An 18,658-nucleotide genomic window follows, 5' to 3' on the forward strand; every position below is an offset into this window, starting at 1 on the left:
ACTGCATTTATATATCACTTTATCTAACCATTGGCCACCCAAAGCGCTTTACAATATTGCCTCACATTCACCATGCACATTCACACAACCGACGGCGGAGTCAACCATGCAAGGCGACAGCCAGCTCGTCGGGAGCTAACAGTTAGGTGCCTTCCTCAAGGACACCTCGACACTACAGCTAGTAGGTGCCGGGGATCTAACCAACAACCTTCAAGTTACCAGCCAACCCGCTCTACCTCCTGAGGCTATTGCCTCCCATGTATAAGATAAATATGGTGCGCGTGTGTGTATATTATATATAATATATATATATATATATATATATATAGAGCTGTCAAGGCGATTAAAATATTTAATCGTGATTAATCGCATTAATGTCATAGCTAAACTCACGATTAATACGCGCAAATTATTTTTCTATGCTAAATATCCCTTGATTTTTTTGTCCCATAATCCTTCTCATTTTAATTCTCTTATCAACATGGTGAAGTGCAGCGGCTTGCCTTGTGCAAATTATTTTTTATTGATAACAACATTGGCCTATACTGATCAAAACAGGACGATACAAAAAAATGAGCCTATAAGTGCAATATAACGACTGCTTTGAACAAATGTAATTTGAACATAGCCAGGCTACTGCTTCTTTGTTTTGAGCCAAAGAAAAAAATAAAATAATAATAATAAAATAATTGCGTTAATCTCGCGTTAAATTTTTAACGCCGTTAAAATTGGGTTTGCGTTAAACAACCGTTAATAACGCATTTAACTGACAGCTCTAATATATATAATAGTAGGACAGCTGATGGGCTCAGACAAGCTAACTAATCTCCATCGCTCAGTGGATTGCCACCAGCTGCCGGCCCATCAGCGTGGTTGAAGATGATGGGCTCGGGCTTGTTCTCCAGGCGGCCACAGGTGACCCATCTTACAAACTACCTGTGAGGCAAACTATCATGAGAAGAATACATGACCAGCACGCCGCAGAGAAAGCCAGAAAAGATGAGAAGATGGTAGAGGCGACGTGTGTAACACTGACTGGGGACCATTGGACATCTGTCAATAATGATAACTACCTCGGCGTTACTGTACACCTCATCGATGCCAGCTGGGAATTTATCTCCTTTGCTCTAGGTAGGCTACGTTATGTAATTTTAACAGTGTTGGGCAAGCTACTTGGAAATTGTACTGAGCTAAGCTATCAGTTACGCTACCATAAACAAAGCTTCACTACATAAAAGCTACCACCCAGTCAAATGTAGGCGAACAAGCTAAGTTACACAGCAAAAGTAGTTCATTCAATTTCAACATGCATGTTTAAGTTTAACCAAATTCCTCAAAATTCCAAAGATAGGCCTACAAGTTCAAGTATGTTGCAGGGATATTCTCTATACTACAAATGGCTGCACTGTGTTTAGCCACAAAAATACCCCAGAAATAGTGGCCAAGCTACTTCTTTACCATTGGAGACAGTTTTCAACACATTTCATTCAGTCCTTCTAGTTGCAGAGTTCGCACGTGCTAGGCTAGCGCAAGTCAACGGGCAATGCTAGCCTGCTAATAAAACAGTTGCCCACTCCACAGTACACCCGAAGTAAATCAATTATAACGGCAGAAGTGAAAAGACTGAAAAGTTACTTGGGTAACACTTTATTTTGATAGTCCACTGTTGACACTCAACAAGCTATCAGTAGATATGCAGTTGCATGTCAACAGTGAATGAGTTGACATTCACCAAACTATCTCAACTGATAAGCACATGTATTCAACTAACTGTAAGTTAACTATAAGTTGCACTATTAGTAGATGTTTAGTTGATATTCAACGAAGCTCTTTCAACAGATAACAACATGGATTCAACTAACTGTTAGTCAACTATAAGTTGCGCTATTAGTAGATTTTTATTGATATTCAGCAGTGCTCTTTCAACAGATAAGAAACATGCATTCAACTGTCAGTTAACTACAAGTTGCACCATTACTATATGTTTAGTTGATATTCAACAGTGAGTTAGTTGATACACAAAAAAACTGCCAACAATATGTAACATGCATTCGACTAACTGTTAGTTGGCTATAATATCATTTTATTTTGTTAACATTTTTTACAAAAACTGTCTGAAACAGACATTAAAATGGTCTTCATCAATATTCAACTAACTATCTGTTGAGTGTCAACTTCTAGTAAGATGACTATCAACTGCTGTTATTAATCAATACTCAACTTACTCAACTTAGTATTGATCAACTGCCCCCCCCCACTCACAAGGTACACATCTCATCTAATGAATCATCTAATGAACAGTCAACCTCTGTTGATCATAGGTTCATTTTAAAATAAAGATAAGAATATTCTGTTGATTTCATATGACTGTCAACAAACTATCAGCCAATATTAAACTAAGCATTAGTAGACAGGTCTTCGGACTATCAAATTAAAGTGAAAACAGTTTAGTTCTACAAACTATTAACAGAGCAAAACAGAGAAAATAGTTGACTATCTGTTGATGATCAACAAACTATCAGCCGATATTCAACTAAGCATTATTAGACAGGTTTTCGGACTATCAAATTAAAGTGAAAACAGTTAGTGTCTACAAGCTATTAACAGAGCAAAATAGAGAAAATAGTTGACTATCTGTTGATGATCAACAAACTATCAGTCGATATTCAACTAAGCATTAGTAGACAGGTCTTCGGACTATCAAATTAAAGTGAAAACAGTTGAGAACAGTAGAGTCTACAGACTAGTAACAGTACAAAATAGAAAAAAAGTTTTGCAAAACGAATCAGTAACAATGGATGACCACAAAAGGAAATAAACAAAACATAAGCAGGATATCAGAGACGGAAAACAACTTTATTATTTGAAAATAAATAACTAAACGTAATCAGAACTTGTGGTACAAAGGAGAAGAGGTCAAAGGGCAATGTACATTTATAGTAAGTCAAAGAACTTCAACCAGGCTTTACTTTGAACTTTTTAAAACAAGTAAAAAATGAAAGGATAAATCCGGTGTAAAATGGATCTGGATATGTTTAACATGGTAACGAAATGGGATGTTCATTTGGGAGCAAAAAAGTGAATGTAGACGCATTCTTAAAGCTAGGGTGGGCGATTTTGGAGAAAACAGCCGTTGAGATTCCGTCACGTGCTCTCTGGCCCGTCCCTGCCACGCTACCTGCTGTAGCTCCTCCCACCCAAATGTCAGTTATGCGCGTTCATGTGAATTCAGTTACATGGATAGGAAGACGAAACACCATGTCCGATTCCGAGGTAATTAAACATTAGTGCTGATAGCTACATAAGTACATATATAGCATCAACATCTTACTCACAGACATACCATGTATGTTATCTTAAAATCATTGCAATTGCGCTGGTAGGCCTAAGAAAGGTAGCTATATCAGCCAAGCAGATAGCAAACTAATTGCAACTGTAGTTCGTTAGCATAAGCTGCCAGAGCTAGTAACCTGGTCATCAATATATTATATACTGACGTTTTGAAGTCATGAATTGTACTACAATAACGCTAATTTGCATTATAAGAGTGTCCAAGAAGAGAGCCAAGCTGGCTCTGGGGACGATTATGTCCCAGGTCCTAGCAGCACAGGACGTGGGATATGTAGGGTCAGTGGACGTCCTGCTGCTAGTGGCAGTCAGCCTAGGGGCAGAGGCAGGGCCAGAGGAAGGGGACGAGGTCGCGGTAGAAGAGGTCCTGACACGATAGGGCAAGAGGACATGGCCCGTGTGGAAGCAATCAGGATTCAACAAATCACAAATGAGCAGGTATGTTTATTTCATGTCATACTTTTAACAAAAAAAAATCAGGCGAGCCAATTGTCAGTATAAATGTGTAATAAGTAATTGTACATTTCCTGGCCAGGTTCGAATCAGAAACCTGAACCTAGAAGCTTCCCACCATCTGCTGGAGCCGTGTTGGAACGGGAACCATCCTCATCTTTGACCTCCTGGCCATGTCCATCCCTCATCCCACATCTGACCCACAACAGCCTGGTCCCAGTGACCCACAGCAGCCAGCCTGGTGCATTTGCACCAAATGCAAGGAGATGCCTACGGATATAGAGAGGAAATGCTGTGGACAACTCCTGGACTCCTGTGTCTCCATGCTGCCTCACATGGACGCATACATAATGCAGGGGGGGGTTCTGTGGCTGGCCAGGAGGATCTGGAATGATGTCCGTGCTGTGGCTGACCGTCCAGACCCAGGGGAGGACAACAAACAATTTAGGTTTGCCGCCTATAGGCAGTTTGTTGTTTGGCAATACGGGGCACTGGCTCGGGGACACAGGGTCGTCATCCCTAGTTGTTGTGTCTGGAGATACGGGACAAGTACCCAGACCCACTTGGACAATATGTTGGCTTCCTCACATGGAGACTTTAAGCATCATTAAAAGTGTTTAAAAAATACATGTTCAATTTCCTGTTATTATGACCCATCTTTTCATTGTTGGTTACAGCAGACATCAAATAACTATAGCATATCATGATAACAATGCACATTCAGCAGGTGTAATGCTGGATAAGGATGAGGGCAGGTGCGGTAAAAAGCTTTTTTATTAAATAATAAAACAATAAGATAATAACTCACACACACAGGAACACCCTGGCCTTCGATGACTGCATGCAGCACAAGTGCAAATTCTAAATAAGTATAAAAGCACTACATAACAAAATGCCTTTTTAGCAGAACAATCGTGCAACTGCATTGAAAATATGTCAATTATAAACAAATTGATCATAAAAAACTATATACAAAATCCTATTTTTTTTCATATATTTTGTAAGAACCAAGTGTAAATAATACAAAACTGTGAAGGACATTTAGACCTAATAAATCGAATATTTACAAATATCAAAATCTAAAAGTGAGCAGCGTAATACTGTTCCAAACAGCCCCCAGCAGCCTACAGTCAGCTCCAGTTTAGTTGGTATGGGACCTCCAATCTCTTCTAGGTCTCTTACTGCATTCCTTGCCCTGTTGAAAGAATAAAGTCACTACTTTTCCTAAGTGTTTAATTTCCCTTTACTTGGGATATGTACTGTATCATGAGTAGATAATATGTCAAACAGGTTTCATTCTATACCTACTCCTCTGTGGAATTGGGTTTGCAACAGGTCCTGGTTGGTGGGAGGTGGGATGCTTGCAAGAACCCCATATTGCCGTGGGTCATTAGGCCTTTTTTTTCTGGTCTTTGGCAAACCCTTGTCTGATGTCAGCCGGGCTTCTAGGATAACACTCTGCAGGTCTGCCATGTATCCGTAGTCCTTCTCCACCTTCACTGTGTATAGACTCCAAGTCTTTGACTTTTTATTGTAGAGCTTGCAGTACCTGACACAGGATGAAATAATGTCTCAATGTATCAGTCATGCAGCTTAGAATATTGTAAATCTGAAATATATGAAAATGATTGAAAACGTACTCTATTCAGCCATCAGCCTTCCTCTTCACCGGTCTGTGAACATGATGGTTATAGTCCAACGCTGCTAAGAGGGTGCGAGCCTTGTAAACAGGTGGGCTAAAGCTGAATCGCTTGCTGGCATACATCAGTATATGATTATGGAAGGATTCCAGCTCAGCGGTTGACCTTACAGAATAAAAGAAACAGATGATTAAGCTATGACCCCACATCTATACACATATAATAGAACTGTAGTGCTCATTTGAAAGTGGCCATGAATACAGCGTTATAGATTTGCTTGTAAGAGCCATTACCATGAATAGTGGTTATAACACCATGTGCCCAGTATTGTGACAAGTGTAAGACGGTGTATAGCAAGCACCTCAGCCAAGTCAATGGCTTGAGCACTGTATGTCAAATGCCCATAAAGCAGGACTTAGCCACTTACAATAACCTTCTTAGGAAAACATGTTTACTTACCTGAAACTCAGGAACTTCTCCACATTCTTCAGCCAGTGCTCATCCAGCACTATTTCTGACAGTAACTGAAAGGCCTCAGAATCACTCTGGATCCACTCCTTCTCCCTGTCGGCCGATAAGGGGCCATGTTCACAGCAAGATAGTGCCCACTCATGCTCTCCTTGAACATGGTGGAGAAGACCTGTCCACATATCCTACAGTAAAACAGAACTGCATCATTTCTTATTGTGTTGTTTTTTTTACACAATAAATAATACCTATTTTGTCATTATAAATGCTAGTGCAAGTTTTTAAAATAAATATAAAATAAAATAACCAAAGTCAATTTATCAATAAAAACAAAATGTAAGAAATGGTCAGGAATCGCAAAGTGAAATCCAAAACAGAATTTCAACACAATACTTACACCGAACTGATTAGTGTTCTGTGCAGTCTTACAGCAATACCAGAAATGGTTGCATATCTCCTTACTCCAGGTAAGGAGAATTGAACATCCTTTCCGAAGGCCTGCCTTGACACGTTATGGAAAAGAACATTTAAAGGCCCACTATGCAACTTTTTTAGCCAAAATTACATTAAGTATGCAGGTTGAGAGTTATGCTGATGGTTCTGCATCCATTTCTGGGTCGATTGGTGGGTGTGTCATTTACCCATGTCGCCTCTTCAGTGAAAAAGCGCATATGCAACTTGATCTGTTCGGACCGAGCCAATCCGGATGTGACGCAGCGGAAGTATCCTCGAAAATGTAGTCAGATTGTAGTTTCGAAAATGCTTTACGGCACAGACACACACCCATACATGGCACCGGCTAGATATAAACAGCCAGTTGCGAGGCAATTGTTGCATTCATCATGGATCAATCGACTGATAAGGGACCCAAGAGGCGATAGTCGGTGGAACAAAAGAAGAATGGACCAGAAAAGAGATCAGACATGGGTGAAAGGGGAACAATGCAACTTTTTTGGCTTGATTTACCTTAATATAACAGGCTAGGAGTCATTGCGATGGTTCCATTATACAATTTTGTTCGATTGTTCGTTGTTTCCACTCCGCCTTGCGCATCTTGGCGGAGAAAATGAATATGTTTCTGCCGGCGACCCGCCGCCCACTCTCGCGGGAGTCTCGGGTCTCGCGAAGTAACGACTTGCTTTGCGGCACAGACCCCCAAACACGGAACCGGCTCGATATAAACACAAGTAACTAAGGGATTGTTACATTCATCCTAGATCAGCCGACTAAAAAGAGACCGAGAAACCCAATGTCGGAGGAACAGAAGAAGAGAAAAGGGAGACTGACCGACAGAGAGGCCAGACACGAGTAAACGTTGGCAAGCTTTTCAGGAATAGCGTGAACTGAAAGAAAAAGAAGACTTCAAATCATACTCGGCTCGACTTGGCCGTGTTGCTTTTGAAATTGAAAGTACCCTTGGGTGAACTTTGTCCTCGTGGTATTCTTGATGTTGATAGTCTCTGTACAAATGTGTTTGCTCAACCATTTTGTTGTGAGCCCTGTAAAAATTGTTTTCTCGACCGTTTTGTATGTTTCTAGCTTGCTTCGTTGCAACCATATAAACACCTTTGTTTCCATTGGTGTTTTGCTGTTCGTCTATCTCGTCCCCCAGATACAGACTGAATCCCCGAATCCAGGTTCTTGTTTATTTAGATTATTATGTTGGCCAACACTCTCACACTGATTGTTCTGTTCAACCTAAGATAAAACAATTATAATCTAGGATATAAATTCTCCCCGTCAACTATAAAAAGGATGGCTTTATGTTTATTGCAATACAAATACACCATTTAAAAAATGTATAACCTTGCCTACACTTTATGAACATTTACTTCGGACATGGCTCCACGCATTCGCCGGCTTCTTTGAAAACAAATGCACATGGCTCGCGTAGAAGTGCATGGGGAAGGGTCGTCAACGAGTTGTTACCACAGTGTTGTAAAATATCGACTACGAAGCTGTAGGGGGCGCTGTGTAGAGAAATGTGCGTGCCAAAACCAAGAAAACAGCGAAGAAATTCCCGAAGTTGCATAGTGGGCCTTTAAATAAAGCTCAGACTTTGTCATCAATGTTGATTTGGCAAATTCTCTGGAACCAGGAACCTGATGTAATCACCATCTGTGTGCTAGACACCTGGCTTATAACTGAATGGCAGGAAATGGCAAGACCTTTACAATTCAGTCATTGTGCTCATCATCTCAAAGAAGTTGTTTTAACATAAACAACATGAGTAGAAATCAAGTAGGAAAAACTGTGTTGTTTGACTTAGTATTATAACAATCTATTATCAAGGACCAATAACAGAATCGAAGTCAGGAACTTACTGCATGGATTTTTTTACGCAAGTTCTTTGACCCATGCCAGATGTCAAGGGTGTGTCGAACACCAGAGTCCTTGAACCTGCCTTATGTTGGATCTGCATGGAAGGATGCAAACAGATATATGTTAGACGCAGGCTAAAACATTTTGACAATGATCAATCATGAATTACATAGAGCAATACTTCATCCGTAAAATTATACACATAAATATCTTTGCACTTACTGAAGAGCGCCGAGATCTGTGAATGAGCATCAGTGCAAAACTCTTGTAGGCGAATCTCTTGGTGGAGAGTCTCAAAGGTCCGGATGAAAGCCTCCTTCTCCATGATTACAGAATTCTTCTGGGTCTCCCTCTTATCAATATTGACAATCGATATGATCTCTTTACTGTCGTTGTCCATCGTTGTGTATGTACAGTACTGTGCTGAAAACCCAGGACTATCCATACGACCGTCACCTATGAAAGATGAAAAAAACAAAAAAAAAAAAACATTGCAGATATAATAATAATAATAGATAAAAGCCACATTATCTCACTTATCAATGTCAAAGGTGAACATAGTATGAAATTACACATTACACAAAAAGTAAATAAATCAAATGTAGTTGAGCCACATTGTAATCAGCTGTGTGTAGGACTGTAGGAGTAATATTTGTAGGAGAGGGATTTGCAAACTTACCAAGGGCCACTACACTGTCCTTTGATTTCAGCCGGGTAATAATGGCTGACCTCTTGTCATCCCAGTAGTCCTCGATGGCGTCAACGCAGTAGGCGTCCTGGATTTTAAAGAATGTTGTTCTATGTACTATTCCCAAGTTCATGAATTTGAACAGCAGAGCCACCTTCCCGTAGTTGTTCCCAGAGAGGAGGATGTTCGAGGACAACATGAAGTCACCTGCATGCATGCCATATTTTAGAGTGGGCTGGGAGTTCCACCTCCAGACACTGTGACCCTGATGACATATCTGAAAAATTAAAAAAGAGCAACACAGCACAGAACAGTAGCTGTCATTAAATAGATAATAATTAACAAGCATGTGTAAACTATGCCCTCAAAGTGAAATATCTGATCCTACAGTATGTCTTTATTGCTAACCAAGTACTCACCCATTCCACGACAACTGATGTGCCCCTGGAAGTTATTTTCACTTCAAATGGTCTAAGTGCTCCACATTCAGCATCAGTTACTGGGTCCTTTGTGTTGCACTTGGGGATTGGTACGACGAGATACTGAGCCAGCTGTTTAAGACAGCTATGGTAGACAATGGAAGCTGGTTGTCCAATTATATCTTCCTTGCAGAGGACTTGGGTCTTCTCTGGTAGCGGTGGTATCACTTCTGAGGAATTGTGTCCATCATCAATGTCATGAACAGTCTCCTCCAGACCAACAGCTGGTAATGTGTCCAGCCATTTGCTCTTTTGAAGAGCTCCACCAGTCCTGTGATAACAACATATACAAACGCTACAGAGTTTAGGAATAACATTTGCGTATTGAAATGCCTGAACCACAATACAGATACATCAAACATGCAAGTTGCTGGAGCAATTATGCTATTGTTTTTCGTGTTATTTGGGGAATATGCCGTTTTATGTTTTGACTACTGCGTGGATTAATTGTTCATGGGAAGGCATTTAGGTAATCACCTGGCATGGTGTATGTAATTCGTAGCAGCTAACAGTTTTGTACCGTGTCCTAATTCATGGGAATTGTTTGCTTTGTATTGAACTGAATTGAATACCTGATATGGCAAATAGACGTAATTGAGTTGCATGTTGTAATTTAGTTGCATCATGTGCTACGGTGAGCAAGAACCAGCAATGAATAAACGGGTCACAACACTCAAAGATATTTGATTTATTATACATACCGCACACAGAGATAAGGCACGTAATCAATGTCACTGTCATCACTGCATTCGCTGTCTTCCCCCATCATTTCTTCCTCCTCTGAAGATGACCCATCGTCCATCTCCATTTCTGGGTGCCAACTGTCATCTTCTCCACTGTCATCTTCCCAGGTGTTATCGGCCCAGCCAATTCTAGGAAGGAGATTTTTTAGAGGGCTACGTTTAAAAAGTGTATTGCATCAATAATACAGGGATTTGATGGAACATACAAGGGAACACTAGAGCCGAGGACACACTTACGTAGAGTTCCGGATGTCATTAAATTCTTCTTCAGTTATGACTTCAATGTCAGTTACCTGTGAAGAAATACTACAAATACAAAAACAATAAAATACAATATTAACATATTGGAGTACTTGAGAAGTCAATAAATGGAGAGGTATTAATGTTGATTAGTTGATACAGAAGTAACTTTTTCCACTGTTCTTTCTTTACCTTGCATCCATACTTTGAAATGTAGCGGCAGGATTGGTGTCCTCTACATCTTGAGCATCCAAGAAGTCATCGGCTCTGAGAATATAAATAGTGTGATAAAATAAAGATCTTTGAAATTAGTTATTAGGCTATATTGTCTTCTATAAAGGTGGAAGCTGAAAATAAATGTACACAATTTCATAATTTGGAAATGTTAATGGAAAACGGTGGTGGGGTAGTGATCACCTGTCTAAGAGGGTCTCTGAATGTATGCTTGAAGCTGGGGGAAGAGGCAGGTTTCTCCTGCGCTTGCATGGTGTGGATGAAGTCAGGGCCGCTGACAGGTTTGGCTGGGCCCGGGACAAAATTCTCTCAATGGGCCCCCCCCCCCCCCCCTGAATCACTGTGTCTTTCTCTCTCTCTCCCTTCACTCTCCTCCCCTTCTCTCTCACTGGTAGCCTGTTCTTCCTCTATCTCACTGGTAGCCTGTTCTTCCTCTCTCTCATCCTCTTTGGTAGCCTGTTCTTCCTCTCTCTCATCCTGTTTGGTAGCCTGTTCTTCTTCTCTCTCATCCTCTCTAGCCTCTCCTATAAAGGTGAACATATTTCGATAAAAAGGGCTATATCTAAATTAACAGGGGTCAAAATGAACCATTTAAAAAAGAACAAATTGAAAACCCCTTAATTTGACGATTTAACACAGAAAATAATAGACTGATCAACTTGGCTAACTCTATCCCAAAGACTACAAAAGTTTAAAAATCGAAGGTTTTTTTTTTGTTCCCAAAATTGTCAAACGCCGAAACACAACCACAGAATTCCCTTGTGCAGCTCCCAAACACATGACGTCGGGATGACAAGCCCATTTATTACGGATAAACCAAAGTGAAAGTGAAGTTATGGCTTTCAGAATCATACCACAATAAAACTCACGCTATTGTATTCACTTAGAGCTCATTAACTGCACATTTCATCGACCATTTTTCACTTGACCAAGGGGAATCATGTCAAGGGTACTTTTATTTATCGCCAGACCCGCGTTTATGTCCGCTGAACTTCCAGAGAATGTTTGGGGAACAAGGCGGAGCCCATTCATCTGGCGAGTTTCAAGTTAACGGCAATCAGAAACTAAGTTACAGGCTACCCCAAAACGTCACGTTTATAACCCATTCGTTACATCCAACTCTATCTAAATGGCAATTTCACATGTTGCCATGCCACTGGCTTATTTTAAACCATGAGCCGCGTTACACTGGCTGTAATTCAGCTGACTGGGAATGATTCTCAAATCAATTCAGCCTGATTGGAGTGCGCAGCGCGTGCCTGCCTGAAACATTTGATTTGGACATGGGCCTATTTGCGGGGTAATGTGCATATTCTAAGATTCAATTAGATATAGGCGTATGAAACACAGTGTAATAAAGCTGTTGTGGTTATCAAATTATTCAATGCCCCCTGTCTGTCTGATATTGATCTCCGTGTGACTTGCTCATGTGGTGCTGCGCTAATATGTTTGACACGCCGCCTGTGCCTGTGTTACTTGACGACGGGGCTGGAAAAAGTTGGCCGTGTCTTACCTGGCTGTGCTGCACAGCTGCCTTTACTGGTACCGGCTGCAGCATCACCTGACTCTTTTCTGAAATATTTATTAATATTTATAAAGAGATCCCCTCAGGCTTTCGGCTTCTTCCTCTCTTTTTCACCTTTCTTTTTTTTCAGGGCTCCTGACTTGTGCATGTTGAATCAACTCGCGCACTGACCACTAATGGAATGATGTCGTCTTTTTTCTTCTCCAAAGACCAAACCATTTTGGCATAGGGGTGATAGGGGGTTATTGGCCGTTTTTTTCAAGGGCAATGAAGGCAAACAATCTAGGAGTCATTAATTGAATGCAAATAAAGAACTTTTCTTCTCTAAATCAACACATTTTGAAGTATACATACAATAATTAATCCCAACTTCATGGGGGTCCAGTTATGGGCCCCCCCCATTCCAGGGCCAGTCCAGGGCCCGGGACAACGTACCCGTTTGTCCCCCCCTGTCGGCGGGCCTGGATGAAGTAGGGGATGTGAGGTTCTCATAACTGCCAAAACAGGTCAAGCACAACAGTGATTGGACAACAAAGAAAAACGTTATCGGAATTAAAAATATATATATATTTGTTAAAATAACACAGAAAGCCAGATTACACACAAGGAAACCGTCACTTCAAAGCGATCGCGAAACTGAGCTAGGCTGCTGCTAGCTTGCAACAACGTTATAACAATACATGGAATATCTTATGCTAGACTTCCCTCGCTGTGCTTATCTTGGCAGTTGTGTCAAAGTAGCTTTTACACAAACGTGACTCGGACATTATCCACAGTTGAGTTGAGGCCAAGGCCACGTGTTAGCACAATCTCTGTGTTATTCCGACAGGGTTGGTGTGACCATAACTAACCTATAAAACGGACCGGGAAAATAACCATGGGCCGATGCAAGACATCCTACAGAACCGTATTGAAATGGTTACATTACAGAACCGTAATGTAACGGTTATCATGGCTATGCTTAGTAAAAAACCATACCAGCCGACACTTTACATATTCATCACAATATACCGTGGAGAGATAACACAATTTCTTACCTGTCTATAAGAAATGTAGCCATCTCAGCGTCCGATTTTAAGTTTATCCGGTCACGTAACTCTCTCCATCGCTCATAAGCCACGCCGATGTTTACTCTGGTTTTATTTCGAGCTCTCTCCGCCTCCCTTTTAGTAGCTGTCCTTTCAACAAGTGTCTTCCCTCTTTTTTTATCTGTCTTAGTGGTGTTAGTTGATGGTATCCGGGGAATGGGAAATGTATGGGCCGTTGATGAAGACATGGCTATTCATTTGTTGTCCGCCGTAGTAGTACAAAACTGTCAGACTGCTAGGCTCGTGAACGCTCACGCAGGGACGCACCAACGTCGTTGCCAAGGTGACGGACAGTCCCACAGCCAATAAGAACGGAGAATCGGAGCCTCGCTCTGATTGGTCAAAGTGTACATGAGCGGTGGCAATTTTTGGGAGCGGCCCACAGAGGCAGGGGAGAGCAAAGTTATGAGCAGATATTCTCAGAGCACTTCACCTACATATAGCTGACTGGCTATTAGGACAGTTTTGCCAAATATTACAGTAAAGAAATTACCCACCCTAGCTTTAAGTTGGCTGTTTTTAGCCGATTCTACCAAAACGCTATAAACTTGGAACGATGGGGGCAAGTCTCATGGTAAAAACGAAATTGCTTTTTTAAACCACTTAAAAGGATAGAAGTAGCTCGACACTTCTTTGGTAGTATAATAAGGGTCTTAAAATATAAAACGAGGCATTGATAACTTTGTAAGTGTACAGATTGCTTATTAAAAATGATATTTTATGCACACAATACCATCAGTAGTTCACCCATCGACACCATCTTGTATTTAAGACTCGATAAGTAGATTGGTGAACACAGAGCTTAGCTTGCGTGTTGTTCACGGATGTCACAATCTCTGTGTTTGTCAATGTACTTATATCGAGTCTTAAGCGTTTTGGTAGAATCGGCTAAAAACAGCCAACTTAAGAATGCGTCTGCATGTGCTTTTTTGCTCCCAAACGAACATCCCATCTCATTATCATATTAAAAATATCCCAGATCCATTTTACACAGGATTTATCCTTTAATTAAAAAAGCTCTCTCCTTTCACCCCTGTCCCTTTAACCCTTTTTTGGAGAATGGTATTAGTTTTTTTTTCCTCTTCAGGTCTTCAATTTTAAGTGTAAGTTCTCCAACAATTTTGGACTGGCAGAGCTTTGCAAAATGAAGGAGCCTCTGTTCGCCTTTGATTTCATCCAGGACACTCCTCTCTGCAATGTAGAGCTCCACTATTGCTGCGGTGTCCTTAACTGCGTTTCTAGAAACGCGTGCCTTCAGGAATGCCCTCGACATCTTGCGTCCTGGTTGAATTAGTTTAAGGACCCGGCGGTACCTTTTTACAACATCGGATATTGTTGTCACTGAAAATCGAAAATAAATTAACAACAATAAAACACTAATATAAATACAGTTTACTGCTCCCCAAAGATTGTTGTGGTGTGTCTTAGTTGCAGGGTAAGGGTTAGTAAGTACTTTTAGAAAAATTAAATTTTCATAGGGGTGCTAATAATTCTGCCCTAAGCTGTATACACTATATGTAATGTCCAAACCTAAAGAAATACAGCATAAAGTATAGTTTACTTTACCTCGAAGTCCTTTGTTCTTTGACATCTTTGAAGCCTTTTTGCTCTTCTTTTTGTTTTTCTTTTTGTGCTTCCTCTTTTTCTTGCTGCCATCAGAGGAGGAAGAGCTCGTATCACTGCTACTGGAATCTGTGGAGTCAGTGCTGGAGTTGGTACTCCAGTCAGTGTCTGACTCTGGGTCGGTGGCAGTGTTGTCCATTTTCTCACCTCAGAAATGACAAAAAGCAGAAAAATAAAACTTAAAACAACCTTAAAGTACAACTTTACCCCCTGTCTCAGCATAACTTCCCCCACTGCACAATTTCAAAAAATACGTTCTGACCAAGGTTCTGACGGCTGATAGTCGGGAAGGGGGTGGCTGTAAAGGAGACGGGGTTAAGCTAGCTTCCACTCAGGAAGATCTGAATGACATGATTTCCTTGAAAAACGGAGAGACACAAAGTCTAAAGGTACTGTCGCTACACGATGTGAGCTCATATGCTCATATGTCTATCAGACGTTGTGACATAGAGTGACCCTCATACGATGGGTGAACCCCAATATTGTTGTGGTATATTGTTGTAAAATTCTAGTGAAGCCACATACATTCTTGAAAGTCCTTAAGTAAAACTTTTCTCCAGCTTTACTACCCTTGATTTGCTGAAGGCCTTTGCTCAAGCTTGAGCAAAGCATTCTCCTCCTCCAGCTCATTGATTCGGGACTGCAGCTCTTCCAACCTTTTTTTCCATTGCACTTTATGTGCTTGAATATTTTCGATATTACTAACTGCAAAAGAGGATAAAAAATAGAATATATGAGTCAAACCTTGTAGGAAAATGTAACATGTTAACTTTTGTACAATGGTATGAACTATACATGTATTACCCAGTTTTGGCATACTACTATCCTTTGTCATAGGTGAATTATCAGGACACACAACGGAAAATTATGGTTACTGACAGAAGTTGATGCATCAAAATGAATGCACCAGATGTCTATATTAATGTTATTGGTGTCCAAAATCACACAAGAAATTGTTGGTTATAAACAATACATTTAGCATTGTTAAACAGCAAATGAAGTGCATGTTATAAATAAAGACATTTAGAGACAGGACAAAAGGGCATTATCACTGTGGAATCACTTTCACACATTTTTAAAGGCTTTCACACATTAAAGGCATTAGCCTATAGTACAAGCTTTTATACATTCATATTTTGATTATTTATGTGTATGTTTTAAATTGAGATATACAGGTTTTAAAACTATCAATTCTCACATTTTCCTTGAAAACCAAGCCAGTACAATCATAATTCCTTTTTATATATAGCATCGTAAATCGCAATATTGGCCACCATAATCACATCGCACAAATTCTCCAAATCTTCGCCACACTTATTGGGTGCACCGCTGGCGCAACAGGCATCTCTGGAGGGACGACTCTTACCAGTCAGACGTTACGTTACATATTAGTGGTATTAGATCAGTGTCATTGGGAGGGTTTATACAAAGATTCTTGAGTTGAATTTACTACCTTTTTTAATACCTTCACAATATTTTTTAATACCAGCACGACTTCAAGCTGCAACTGTAGCAGCGTGAAGTAAAGTGACGAACAGTAACAGTAAGGCTACAACACTTTGCCCTTCACAAGCCATGTGACTGTGGGTCAATGTTAGTCACAATGGTGGTAGAGTACTTGAAGAGCCAAATATTTTCTAATGGGGTACTCATTGTTAAAAAGTTTGAAAACCACTTGCTACCTCACTTTCTCTGTCACTCATACACTTGAAATAATAAACATGTGTGAACATTGAAACTACACCCAGGGGTAGGCAACCTTTATATTTTTGTCTAGAGCCACAAAACGCCTTATAAGTGGAGAAGCCTGTAAAATTTCTGAAAAGTATGCTGTTGTGTTTTCTGTTGGAGAATTGGAGAACCTAAAAATTCATTCAGGCTCACACACACACACACACACACACTAGGGATGGGCAAAATGATTCTTTTCCGGGAACTAGTTCTTTCAGTTCAGTTAACTATAACGATTCGTTTATTTGATTCGTTCGTTTTGATTCGTTCGTTACGTCAGATTACATCAAAAAATAAAAAAACTTTTTTTTATAATTTTTTTTATTTTAATTGGTCATGGGTCCAGATAGGACTGGCAAGACCACAGTCCGCCGTTCGGAGAGGCCTGCTATATATTATGTCAAACGTCCCACCAATACTTATACCACTTGCTTACTCTCTATATTTCATTCATGGTTTTACATTTATAATTTTATTTTACTTTACATTTAATTCTTCATTGTTCAGGCATTACAGAACTTGCATGGTCATAAATAAAAAATACGAACTTCAGTTTAATTTCTTTGTTTGTTCTTAAATTGACGTAGAATGGAGCAAAGACTCCTGGGATTGGGAAATGCGTTTATCCAATAAACAGATGGAGGTCAAGTCTATTTTCGAAAAAATGTAGGGGGATATATGAGTCGAATGGTATGACCCAAGATACGTCAGACAGAGAAAGCGCGCATATTCGACGGTACCGCCTTGTCATTGGTTTACCCAGGTGCCATTCCAACACCATTGCTACCTCTCATTGGCTGAATCTTTGAGAAAGTTGTAGACTCAATCAATGGAAGTCGCGGGGAGACGGAGCTCTGTTCGTTTGTATATTTTATTTACGTGACCATATGTTTGGTTTATGTTAAAAAAAAAGAATCAAAGAACCAGTTCTTCTTGTTTTGGGGAACCAGTTCTTGTCGTTCACGTTCGGGATTCGTTCGTTGTAACGAATCAGTCGCGACCGACACATCCCTAACACACACACACACACACACACACACACACACACACACACACACACACACACACACACACACACACACACACACACACACACACACACACACACACACACACACACACCTTCCGTGAGGATGGACACTGGGGTTTCAAAGGCCTTCAGTGTGCATATTGTATACAGTTCTCTGCAAACCTATGTCGGCATCATGCCTTCAGTGTGTCTTGAACAACCACAAAGGTTGCACATATTATATTCATATATATATATATATATATATTTTTTTTTTTTTATTTGTCTAAACGCAAACTAGACTGTAGATAGATTTGAGTGAAGTTACCAACACAATAGATTGCTGAGTTTTAGTAACCCATATATTGATTTAACATAAATAACATGAATACCTTGTGCATGGGTATATTTATTGCACCTATCTGTTCTGTTTAATGTTAATTTCATATGAAAACTCATGGTTATAATTGCATAAATAAATCTCTGTACAGGGTGGGGATTTCAACATGCAGCCTTTCTTGATGTATATTTGTAAAGGGAAATCTTGTACCTATTTTAGAACATTATTCTATTTTTCTTAGAACCTAACAATTATTCGTAGGTATGTACTGTCATACCTACATCTCTGACGTTTATAATAAACCAAACCGTTTGAAAATCTGTTGAGAATTGAGCAAGTTATGGTTATTTAAAAAGTACATGTACCACTACCAACACAATGTTACAGGTGAGCAGCTTACTGTGGTAAGATTGCCGCCAGTGGTGACGTTCAACTCCATTGGACAGCAGCGCGGACGAGACATCTAGTTCTATATCTATCTATGGGTATTAACGTCGTCACCCCCCAGCTAAGCAAAGCTAACGTTACTAGCTCTTGCCGAGCCCGGCCAGAAACAGTTTGAGTATTACATAACTTTAGAAATGTGTCAACCCAACTTCTTACCAGCAGTAGGCATATCGGAGCTTTCTCCTTCATTCCCCCGCTGTCCTTTTGCCCGGGTAGAGCGCTCAGGCCTTTCCACCATAGGCCTATTCATATTTTAAGGCGAGGCCGAGGGTTGATCCGA

General features: G+C 40.3%; 1 protein-coding gene across 5 annotated transcripts; it reads right to left on the reverse strand.

Annotated features, from left to right (window-relative positions):
* Positions 1 to 5,443: 5,443 nt before the first annotated feature.
* LOC130406563 (uncharacterized) lies at positions 5,444 to 9,730 on the reverse strand. 5 transcript variants are annotated; one of them, XR_008904474.1, is made up of 8 exons: positions 9,339 to 9,730; positions 9,127 to 9,196; positions 8,911 to 8,929; positions 8,454 to 8,687; positions 8,234 to 8,325; positions 6,307 to 6,411; positions 5,901 to 6,094; positions 5,444 to 5,606 (listed from the first exon to the last, which is right to left on the reverse strand). XR_008904474.1 is itself a non-coding variant. In XM_056612224.1 (3 exons), exons 1-3 carry the CDS (start codon positions 9,266 to 9,268, stop codon positions 8,315 to 8,317), a joined length of 603 nt encoding a protein of 200 aa, XP_056468199.1. In that variant the 5' UTR covers positions 9,269 to 9,730; the 3' UTR covers positions 7,826 to 8,314. The 5 variants fall into 5 exon arrangements, 2 of the variants coding, with proteins under 2 accessions (XP_056468199.1, XP_056468197.1); XR_008904473.1 differs by having other exon boundaries at positions 8,911 to 9,196; XR_008904472.1 differs by lacking the exons at positions 5,444 to 5,606; positions 5,901 to 6,094 and having other exon boundaries at positions 6,227 to 6,411; positions 8,911 to 9,730.
* Between the last annotated feature and the right edge of the window lie 8,928 nt (positions 9,731 to 18,658).

Source organism: Gadus chalcogrammus, chromosome 16 (genome assembly GCF_026213295.1).
Source record: "Gadus chalcogrammus isolate NIFS_2021 chromosome 16, NIFS_Gcha_1.0, whole genome shotgun sequence".
Taxonomy (NCBI): Eukaryota; Metazoa; Chordata; class Actinopteri; order Gadiformes; family Gadidae; genus Gadus; species Gadus chalcogrammus.